The sequence below is a fragment of the Lissotriton vulgaris genome, chromosome 5, assembly GCF_964263255.1.
Source record: "Lissotriton vulgaris chromosome 5, aLisVul1.2, whole genome shotgun sequence".
Classification (NCBI taxonomy): domain Eukaryota; kingdom Metazoa; phylum Chordata; class Amphibia; order Caudata; family Salamandridae; genus Lissotriton; species Lissotriton vulgaris.
The window spans coordinates 63,673,838-63,685,948 of record NC_141693.1 but is presented as its reverse complement, the minus strand read 5'-3'; the positions used below and the strand labels follow the sequence as shown (position 1 = coordinate 63,685,948).

The following is a 12,111-nucleotide window of genomic DNA, read 5'->3' as shown; positions in this document are numbered from 1 at the left end:
ACATAAAAAACCTAAAGCTTCATCTAGAAAAACCACAACCAAACATTCCACAGTCAGTGGAACAACAAAACAACCCGAGGCTTCAACTGAAGACATGCAGGAAAAAGTCCGAGAGAATACAAATAACCTTGACGCATCAGTAAAACAAATAAAAGATGACCAACTAATAGAAAGAATTGGTAATCTCCTGGCGATCTTCATCTCACCAATCGAATCTAGATTGACTCGAATTGAAAAGAGACTTGAGGAACTTATCACTGTTAACAAAAAGACTTCCTCTAGAGATATCGCACCTACCAATACAGCGGGAAAAACAAGTACCAGTAAAACCACCACTATGAAACAGACAGAAAAAGTCATATCATCTGTAGATAGAACAACAAAACCACAACCAAATCCAGCTCCTTTTGTAAACAGAGATAAGCCTATAAACAATCCTACTACAGGAAATGGCCCAACTTTGAATACAACTACAAGCACTCAGGCTGTAACCACTACACCAGGAAAGACGACTGTATCATCCCAGGAAAAATAAAAGAGACACAACCATTCGATTTCTACTTCCACAAATTCTCAAAGACCCCGGCCAACACATGATCCACCATACAATTCAAGGCAGATCCCTTCAAGAATCAATCTCCCTCCTGAATGTGGTGCTTATGTATTGATTTTGGTAAATGTTCCTAGACTCAGACATGATCAAGAAGAAACTTTTTCATCTTTGAAAAATAAGATTTTACACTGGCTGATAGCAAACTGTAACTATCCGATAGAATGCACAGGAGAAATAAACAATGTGCAGAGAGTAGGATGGATAGGCCCTTTAAAGAAATAATTCGAAGGCGACTGTGTATCTATAAGCTTTAAGAATCCACAATGGGCCGAGAAAACTCTGCCTAGAGCCCCTCCCCCCTCGGTTTGGGAATTTAATACCACCCTACTCCCCCTGGGGTACTTCTATAGATATCTGATCACTAATGTACCAACAATGGATTCCAATCTAGCCACTCCATTTCTCGAGCAACATCTAATGCTCGAAAATAACTCCCCCTTTTTACAGCAGTATCCCAAATTCACATATCCGAACGCTCACATGCAAAGACATCAACCACAGGTGTATTCTCATTTCACACCTCATCCTTACCTGTCCACAATGTCACATAAAGAGTATAGGGATCCTCGCTGGCAACAAGTTGCTGCCGCACCTGACAATCTTTATAGTATTCCAACACAAAATAGGTTTGCTGCACTATCCAGCCTTGATTTTAATGATTGACAAGAAAACATCCATTTCGAAGGACCAGTGTCTTATACATTAAATCCAGAAGGCCAGATGTTAGATAGTGCCTCCTATTCACAGGAAATAGATATTCAAAACCTTACAGTAGAGAATACTCTAAATACCAAAAAACAAATAGGATCAAATGATGAAACTAATTTAGTACAAAAAACAATCAGTCTTGAACTCCCGGGAAACTCAATAATTAAGATAACTTCTCCCAGATATAACAGAAGTACTTCTCCAATACATACAACTTTCTGGAACATAGCAGGTTTACTGGCTAAAATAACAAATCCTAATTTTATAAACCAAGTGACCGCGAGCAGTCTTATCTGTCTCCAGGAAACTTGGGCCATTGAGCCACTACATATAATGGGATATAAGACTTTTCTTTCCTCAGCAAAAAAATCTTCATCTGGAAGAAACAGCGGTGGCTTAATTATCTACATAGCCAATACTTTACACCACGAAGAAATTGTCCCTGTTAAACTAAAAGAGAATTACCAAATAGTTATTCTAAAGACAACTAAACAGACGTTATACATTATTGTAAATTTTTATAATAATAAGAAACTAGACGATCTGACCAATCTTCTTCAAGAGATTTCTCTAACTCTACAAGACTTAAAAGAGAAATTCATTAACAAAACATGTACCATACTTTGGGGTGGCGACTTCAATATCCACTTATGTGAGAATAATAACACAGATAAATGTGGGATTGTGGAAGAGGATGGTAATATGATAACTCACTTTACTCACTCACAAGAAGGCGAAAAAATGAATGAGGCTGTAACTGAACTAGAACTGGGATTTGCAAACGAATTAAAAACTTCCCAAGTACCCTTTACACCAACCTTTAATGGTAGGGGACTAAAGAGTCTGATAGACTAAGTCTTGATTTCAGCACATAAAGGCCCAAACATAGAATCATTTGAAGTAGTCAAAAACCCTTTAAGTGATCACTTCCCGATTGTAATCGCCCTAAGAGAACAAAAAAAACAAAAGGATCTTGACACATTTTCGTTATTACATCAACAAAACCTAGAGTTGGGTTCTCTTAACGGCTATACCCTAAAATGGGGAAATATTGATAAAAAAACGGTCACTTCAGGAGTAGTTACAGCATGTAAAAATGAGATATCCCTCTGTCTAGACTATGAGACAAAAAGTTCTAATAGAATAGCTAGTTTCAATACCATTACAGAAAAGATAAAAAAGGCACTAACCAGATCCTGCAAACAGAAAGACAGTGCAAAGAAAGGCTGGTTTAATTCAGCATGCACCAAAGCACACACAAAACTGAAAAAAGCATTGGCCAGGAAATATAGAGACAGGGAGGAAATTACTGCTTTAAGAAGAGATTATGCCTTAGCAATGAAAAATAGAAAACAAGAGATAAAAACTGATCTATGGGAGCGTCTAAAGAAAAGCTCAGAACTCAAAGATAGTGTTGAGTTCTGGCAAATAGTAAGGTCACCATACCTTACAGGTAAGGAGGATATACCCTCTATCGATGTTGCAATTACTAACACTGAATGGGTAAATCATTATTCAAATGTTTTTGGTTTAGGATCATCATATAATATGGAAACAACGGACTCATTGAAACAAGTTATCTATCCGTTAAACCTGCAGTTTACGCATGATGAGGTACAGAAAGCATTAAGATCCTCAAAAATAGGCAAGGCCCCGGGGCCGGACGGGGTTCCCGTTGATATTTTTAAATACGAGGAAGAACTTTGGTCCCCGATCTTGACAAATGTATTAAATGCATCACTAGAAGTAGGCCTGATAAAATCATGGAAGACCTCAGTACTTGTCACCGATCTTTAAAAAGGGAGACCGAAACTCACCAACTTGTTACAGGCCTATCTCTCTCCTGGACTCCCTTGGGAAGGTCGCTGGTCGGATCATTCTCGAGAGACTCCAGGAGTGGGCAGTTACTAATAACGTTATATCAGATATACAGTACGGATTCCGTGAGGGTCTCGGTACTGTAGATCAAGCTTTAAACCTGTCCTTACTGGCAGGAAAGTATTTAGAGGCCAAAGGGAGTGTCTTTCACATGGTGTATGTATATCTATCCGCAGCCTTTGATTGTGTTATACACTCAAGGCTGTGGATGATCATGCTGAAAATGGGAGTAGACCCTCCTATCGTAGACTTCCTACGAGAACTCTATACTGGAACAACAGGCAGAGTACGTTTCGGGACAAAGGGCCAACTGACCGATAGCTTTGGAGTGGAAAAGGGGGTCAGACAGGGATGTGTTCTGGCCCCCTTTTTATTTACACTCTACACAAATGGCCTTGAGATAGCAATGCTTGAGGGTAGTAAAGACCTCCCCTCGGTCGGTCGTCGGCATATACCCGCATTGCTATATGCCGACGACGCGGTCATTTTGGCCAGAACCTCAGTGGAACTGCAGCGAGAGCTGGATAGATATTGTGAATTCATGTTAAGTCTGAACTTGTTTTTAAATGTTAAGAAAACTTTTACCATGCATGCGGGGAAAAAGAGCCTGAAACCTAAAAGACTATTTGTGAAAGGAGAAGCTTTGGAAAGAACATCCACTTACCAATACTTGGGAATTATTATTGACGACAGATTTAAGTGGAAACCCGCAATTACTGCTAGGAAACTATCTTTTCTAAAAGCAACGACAGCCTTGAGATCATTTGCTCAAAAACTGGGACATAAACCACCTCTAGAAATGTTAAAAATCTACAAGGCAAAGTGTGTCAGTACTGCTATTTACGGGGCAGGAATATGGGGGTACGCAAATGTGACTGACTTACAAAAAACAGAAAACGCCTTTTTAAGATCCCTACTAGGGCTGCCGAAAAACTCCTCTACATACGCCTGTCATGAAGAGCTGGGCATAGACCATCTGGAGGACATTATAAGAACGCAACCTATAATGCTATGGCGCAGGATTTGGGTCACTGAACAATGCCACCTAACCAGACTCATTATCCAAGACATACAGACGCTTGAGCACTACGGGAGGATGAAATGGACAACCTATGTAAAAGCTTTTTTAAAAGACATGGGATACAGCCATTATTTTACAGATCCATCGTCTCTTAACAGCATCTCCAAATTAGAACTGAGGAAAATATGTCTATCACATCTGCGTCAAATACGTCTGCTAAAAGAAATACATAAACCCTCTGTACAACAAAGTTTATTGGTTCAAACAGTACCATCTATCGAACCTTATTTGATGTATAATATGACCCAATTTGAAAAATTACTTCTGACACGCTTTAGGTTCAATATGTTCCATTTAATGGTCTGTTTCCCTACACAGAATGATTGGTCATCCAAATTGTTGCCGTGCCCTTGCGACTCCCAATCACAACAGTCAACTATACATACAGTCCTATTTTGTAAATGTTTTGAGGCACCCCGCAGACAATGGCTGTTGCCCATACTAAAATACTGGGGCCTACGCCAATGTCGCCCAGCTTACCTGGCGTTACAATATGTTGGAAATGAACTGATAGCAAAAGCAATTGTACGCTTCATGAAATTTTGCATACGCCATCGGTCTAATCTCTGATAACTAAATAATGAAGAGACTGTAAGGAATGGCAGTAAAAGTTTACTCAGTTTTTTAAATATTGTGATTTTATAAAATGTATTTTAAACTTATGATTTTTTAACAGTTCTTTTTAAATTGCATTAATGTATAAAAAAAATGTATTTCTATGAACTTTTATGGTTTTTCATCTTAAAAAACCGAATAAAGTTATTTTTGATTTGATTTGATTTGAATGAGGCCATTGTAGGACACCCCCTCAGTGTCTCCTTCTGGGCAAACACATCCATTGCGCTGGCAGGACAGGGGCAGGGGCAGCCTGCACTCCCTAAATCTTGTGTCTTCCATCCCAAGGGCGGAAACTTCCTGGCCCCCTTCTTTTACATCATCATGTGACTTCAGCCTGTGTCTCCCCTCTGCCCGTCTCTCGGTCTTTGACTGTCTCTGCCTGCGGTGGGTTTCCTTCCTTGCACCCTTTTCATGGATCGAGCTTCTCTACAGCTTCACAAATTCTGACCTCTCTACAGTTCGTGAGGTGTCTGAGGGAAGGGGGAGGGCAGGAGTGTGAGAAGGATGGAAGACGGTAGAAGAGAAGGTAGTAAGAGATTGCAGTTCAGAAATTAGGAAAAGCACATTAGTGGTCTGATTTTTTTTTTAAGGATTTATCAACCTTTCCACCCTCCTCCTGGACTCCGACTCTAAGGACGGCTTGTAGAAAGCTTTTTAATATCTAACCAGCTTTTCTTTGCTTCTGACAGAACAAGCTAAGAACTGAGAAGAATAAAATTGAATCTGAGTTTGAAAAGCTACGGCAGCTTCTGAAAGAAAATGAGCAAACACTTCACAGAAGACTGGAGGAGATGGAGAAGAAAATGAATACGATAGAAAATGCAAATATCACCAAACTGTCCAATCAAATCACCTCTCTCAAGGTCCTGATATCGGAGATAGAAAAGAAGTCTGAGGCGCCGGCGTGGGAACTCCTGAAGGTGAGATACTGTTTGGGAAATAAAACAGAAGGAAGTGAAATAATTGTATTTTGTGTGCATTGTTAAATGTATGAGCGGAGCACGTATGATCTCCTGGCTGGGTCACTGCACAGTGACCCCACGCACTCGGAGAGCCGCACACGATATACAGACATGGATAATTTACATTGTCCCACTTGATGCTGTGAGCCCAACTCCATATACAAATTGTGAAATGTACAGAGACAGTTTACGGTGTGATATACAAGTTAATATCCCATCTATATACAAAATATTTATGTATTTTATCTATTAGGGAGAATGCAACACACCAAGCAATTCCTGTGAGTGTAAATAATATATGAAGACCAAGGAGCAAAATGTGTTAAAAGTTAGATAGAAATGGAAAGCTTAATGAGTGACAACACCTGAGAGAATTGGAAAGAAACCAAATTCCTTCTTTTCTAAGAAGTTTGAAAACCTTTCTGTTCTAATGTGTTTACTTGTCTCCTGATGCAGGTGGCCACTTATGTTCACGGGCACCAAACCTCTTGTCAGCTATTTAACCAGGAATTTGAAATCGGTAATGGAAAGCTCACTCGGTTATTGTCATCCCAGATGAAGATAGAGATTGCCACAGAGAACTCTTTAGTTTGAATAATAGTAACAATTTTATATTAAGGGTAACCCCTGATTATATTACAGTGTGCAAAATGAATGTCGGCAAATTGCTGCCCTGCAGCAATAGAAATTTGATTTACAACTGGATTACTTTAAAACTGTAAACTGCAACCAAATTCCTCAACAATATGGTTTAGGATGGGATTAGAGGTGTAAACATCCTTATTGTGGTCATACGGATGTTTAACAGTGATGCTCTGCTCAAATAAGTTGATTAGTTTAAAGCCAAGAAGCTTCCTGAGAAGTAGCTCCATTTAAAGGGCACTAGATGATGGTGACAGAGAACATCCAAAACATCCCTTGGAGGGCGACAAGGAGCATCCCTCGAAAGGTGACAGAGAGCCTCCCTCGCAGGGTGACAGAGAGCCTCCCTCGCAGGGTGACAGAGAGCCTCCCTCGGAGGGTGACAGAGAGCCTCCCTCGGAGGCTGACGGAGATCCTCCCTCGGAGGGTGACGGCGAGCAACGCTCGGCGGGTGACGGGAGCATCCCTCGGCGGGTGACGGCGAGCAAGCCGGGCTGAAGACGGCTGGAATGCCAGAAACCGGTCCTCGGATGCTTGTTTCCGGTCCTTTTGTACCGCTTTTGGCCGCCATAAGTGTGGCAGGGTATGCTCAGACGTGAGTCCCTTGCTCACTTTGCCACTGGATTCAAGCAAGCTGGGCTGAAGACGGCTGGAATGCCAGAAACCGGACCTCGGAAACTTGTTTCCAGTCCAGGGAAGACATGGCTTGGCAGTTTGGGCTGGACTGTTCCCATGAGGCCCAGGGTCAGACTGATTTGCATATAGCCATGTCTGAACTGGGGTGGCAGAGTGGGCTAAAGAACGGTGATGGATTAAACCCAGATCTTTTGACTGGGTGTGAGTGTTTGATTGATTCAGATGCTCCGTCCATCACCACCCCCTTTTGTACCGCTTTTGGCCGCCATAAGTGTGGCAGGGTATGCTCAGACGTGAGTCCCTTGCTCATTTTGCCACTGGATTCAAGCAAGCCGGGCTGAAGACGGCTGGAATGCCAGAAACCGGTCCTCGGAAGCTTGTTTCCAGTCCAGGGAAGACATGGCTTGGCAGTTCGGGCTGGACTGTTCCAATGAGGCACAGGGTCAGACTGATTTGCATATAGCCATGTCTGAACTAGGGTGGCCGAGTGGGCTAAAGAGCGGTGATGGATTAAACCCAGATCTTTTGACTGGGTGTGAGTGTTTGATTGATTCAGATGCTCTGTCCATCACCACCCCCTTTTGTACGGCGAGCAACCCTCGGCGGATGACGGAGAGCCTCCCTCAGAGGGTGACGGAGAGCCTCCCTCGGAGGGTGACGGTGAACCTCCGAGCCTCGCTCGGAGGGTGACGGAGAGCAACCCTCTGCGGGTGACAGAGAGCATCCCCCGGAGGGTGACAGAGAGCAACCCTCTGAGGGTCTCAGAGAGCATCCCTCTGAGGGTCTCAGAGAGCATCCCTCCGAGGGTGACAGAGAGCATCCCTCTGAGGGTCTCAGAGAGCATCCCTCCGAGGGTAACAGAGCACATTCCCCCAATGGTGACAGGGAGCATGCCTCAGAGGGTGACAGAGAGCCTCCCTCTGAGGGTGACGGAGAGCCTCCCTCTGAGGGTGACGGTGAGCCTCCCTCTGAGGGTGACGGTGAGCCTCCCTCTGAGGGTGACGGTGAGCCTCCCTCTGAGGGTGACGGTGAGCCTCCCTCTGAGGGTGACGGAGAGCCTCCCTCTCAGGGTCTCAGGGAGCAACCCTCTGACGGTCTCAGCGAGCATCCCTTGTGGTACTGCAGATTTGGACCCCTCTGTTTTACAGATATTGAGGTCCAACACTCGCGTCATAAAACATTGTCGTACCATGACGAATTTGGTATCTACGAACCGGTAATGATCAGGACATTATCCCTATGTATTTGCGTCACGATTGAGTGATGCTAACACCCCTAAATCTTGGTTTCCGTCCCGAACCCTCGAACTCCATTTTGTAAACGGCATCCATCTTAGGGCTTGCCCTCATATAAGTCAATCGATTAAAGCCGATCTAAAGGACACGTCCTCTGTAGCTGACTTCCCCATGACCTGGCCGAAGCTGCCTCCACTGCCTCCAGCCAAGCCTGCTCGGGCAGCTCCTCGCCCAGTGGCCGAGCAAGATATCATCAAGGCACAACATGTCATAAACCATTCACCACATACAGACTATGTTTTCCATACACACACACACCTGTCCATGATTCTTGTTTATGACCCGTTTTATGATGGGAGGGTGCTCGACCTTATTTGCATTTCATCGATATCTGATGGGAGTTCTGGATTTGGCGGGGTAATCCATCACCAACCGGACATCTGAAATATGTGCTGACCAGCATGACTTCGCTCTTTGTATTGTTACGAAAATATGTGTATAGCCATATCATAAACTCAAGAATTCTTGCCTACAGCTATTATTTATGTATATAAGGAGAAGGCTGGTTCTGTAAAAACGAACAGTCTCCTGAGAACTTACGGCCCGTGTTGTCGTACTTCTAGGACGCATGTTACTTGGTTGCAGCCAATAAAACTCAATTATTGACTTCACCTAGAAGACTCTGTGTTTCTGTAAGTCCAGAACAGGGAGAACTCAGAGGTCTTTGGGTGTGATCCCCTGGCACCACCGGGTCTCTAAAAACCCGGCACCTCACCCTCTGAGGGTCTCAGAGAGCATCCCTCTGAGGGTGACAGAGAGCATCCCTCTGAGGGTGACAGAGAGCATCCCTCTTAGTGTGACAGTGAGCATCCCTCTTAGTGTGACAGTGAGCATCTCTCTCAGGGTGGCTGAGAGCATCCCTCCAAGAGTGACAGAGAGCATCCCTCCGAGGGTGACAGAGAGCATCCCTCTGAGGGTGACAGAGAGCATCCCTCTGAGGGTGACAGAGAGCATCCCTCTGAGGGTGACAGGGAGCACCCCTCCGAGGGGGACAGAGAGCATCCCTCCAAGTGTGACAGAGAGCATCTCTCTCAGGGTGGCTGAGAGCATCCCTCCCAGGGTGACAGAGAGCGTCCCTCTGAGGGAGACAGAGAGCAGCCCTCTTAGTGTGACAGAGAGCATCCCTCTGAGGGCAACAGGGAGTATCCCTCTAAGGGTAATATAGAGCATCCCTCTGAGGGTGACCGAGAGCCTCCTTGGAGGGAGACAGAGAGCCTCCATTCACCAGCTGTGATCCTGGCGTCACCCTCTAAACAGTACGTTTAACTCCTTATACTGAGATGAACTTGTAATATAGCCACACCGCAAGCAAGTGATAGACAACTTGTCATAAAGAGTCCAATAGTCTAAATCCTTAACTCTTGTCTGGTTCTTCTTTAAATTTTTATAGAGGGTCTTTCATCTCCGCCCCTTCAATCCAACAGCTCACCCAATGCTGGGATGAATTAATCCAGTAATTGGCGGGCGCTTCACACAAGCAGATCCTTTAAAAGTCCATAACTGCCAAGAGGCGGTCACATTTCTTTGTCCTTCCTGGGCAGCTGTGATCTCATTTCCTAGATGGCTGCCACTCACACAGACTCCTCTAGTACTCCTTCTGCCTGTACCTCCTCCCCCAGGGCACTCTTCAGGTACCCCTTCTTCTTGTACCTCCTCCTGCAGTGTACCTCCTCCTGGAGGGCACTCTTCTGGTACCACTTCCTTGTACCTCATCCTGCAGGGCACTCTTCTAGTACCCCATCTTCTTGTACCTCCTCCTGCAGGGGATTCTTCTAGTACCCCTTCCTTGTACCTCCTCCTGCAGGGCACTCTTCTAGTACTCGTTCTTCTTGTACCTCCTCTTGCAGGGCACTCTTCTAGTACCCCTTCCTTGTACCTCCTCCTGCAGGGGATTCTTCTAGTACCCCTTCCTTGTACCTCCTCCTGCAGGGCACTCTTCTAGTACTCGTTCTTCTTGTACCTCCTCTTGCAGGGCCCTCTTCTAGTACCCCTTTCTTGTACCTCTTCCTGCAGGGCACTCTTCTAGTACCCCTTCTTCTTGTACCTCTTCCTGCAGGGCACTGTTCTACCCCTTTAGCTCTTAACTACTCCTTCATGGCACTCTTTCAGTAATGCTTCTATTCGTACCTTACTCTGATGAAGAACACTCTTCTAGTATCCCTGCTGTTAATACTTCTTCCTGCAACGGCTGTTACCTATAATACTATTAGTATAATAAAACATGGCGCACCAGGATCTACAACCAGGGCTTCTGGCAGATTATTCACTGTTAATGTAATAAAAAAGTGGCAGAAAACGAAGGTGGAGCACAACTCTCATAAGGGCGAGCTGCCTCTGTCTTCTTGGCACTGAATTTACTACCTCTGAAGCCAGGGGTCGCACAAGCAGTGACGGTCACAAGGGGCAATCCAGGAGTCCCAGTTGCAACCCCTTGCAAGTCCTAAATGAGGCCCCTGCATGTGACCCTGTTGAGAACATGATACAATGTGTCATGTGAGTCCATTCAGAAGATCAGAATGTGCTGTGTTTTGTGACTCCATTCAGAATGACTCTGTGCTGTGTCATTACCATTCAGAATATCAGTTTCTGCTATGTGATTTGTCGACATTCAGAATGTCACACTCTGTGCTGGGTCATGCGATGCCACAGAATGTGCTTTGTCATTCGACCGCAGCCAACGTTTTCTAATCGTAGATGTAGTGTTTCACTCCTACAAATACTATCATAACTTTAACATCTTCTCTGGAAACTGATTTCACTTTGTTTCTCTGTTTTGCAGGATGTCAGAAGCACCCTAAGCAGGTAAGGCTGGTTTATTATTCTCCTCTGTGTGTAAGGCGCAGGTCTCGCTGCCGCAGTGTGTAAATGCCACTACTAAGTTCACACAAAGTGCTAGGAAACTTTCAGATCCTCATAAAATTACTTTGTATCCTCAACAAAACTCTTAAGTACTCGGAAAATACCTTTGATTCCTCTGAAAACTCCCTTGTATCATCAGGAAATGCTCTTAAATCTTCCTACATCCCTGTAAGTCATCAGAAAACTCCTTTGAATCTTGAAATAATTGCTACAGAAATGAGCTGCTGTCCTCACGAAACCTATTTGTATCTATAAAACCTACCTGAAGTCCTCAGAAGAGTTCCCTGTACACACAGAAAACTAATGCACATTCTGGAAACTTCCCCTTTGGTTTCTTCAATTAGGAGTTGTGGAAAAACGAATTCAAAGTTTCCGAACTACGATGCCAACCTTCAAAACATCCCTTCTCTGCTTCCAAACAGTGTTGAAATGTAATTAAAGCCATGTTCATGCCTCTTTCTTTAGTAAATTCCCTCCAAACTCTCCATCTTCGGGCATGTTTGCGTAATGTTTCCTTGCTGCTGTGTTACTCAACGTCCCCTTTGCGTAGTGTCCACGCTTATTCACATTCTTAAGTGGTCTGCGTACACCCTTGGAATATCATGGTACGCCCGTTAGCGTGTATGGTTAGTGTATGGTTCGCTACATCTATTCGCCCACGTCCCAACCAAGAGAATCCTCAGGGTCACTGCCCTCTATCTGTTGCAGCTCATTTAAGAGGTTGTCCCAACATGCTGCTATGGGTTCTCAACGCAGTTCTAACGTTTCTTCATGCTTGATGTAGATGCTTTCGGACTTGGCCCATGCGAACAATGAGTG

The 12,111-nt window shown here is 44.3% G+C and overlaps 1 protein-coding gene across 1 annotated transcript in view; it reads left to right on the top strand.

Moving 5' to 3' along the window:
• The window catches only part of LOC147710174 (E3 ubiquitin-protein ligase TRIM39-like), a 98,127-nt gene that overhangs the window by 54,642 nt on the left and 31,374 nt on the right, over positions 1-12,111 (top strand). The window contains exons 3-4 of the mRNA XM_086920864.1: positions 5,588-5,818; positions 11,213-11,235. Coding sequence (XP_086776990.1) covers positions 5,588-5,818; positions 11,213-11,235 — 254 coding nt within the window. The remainder of the gene's footprint in view (positions 1-5,587; positions 5,819-11,212; positions 11,236-12,111) is intronic.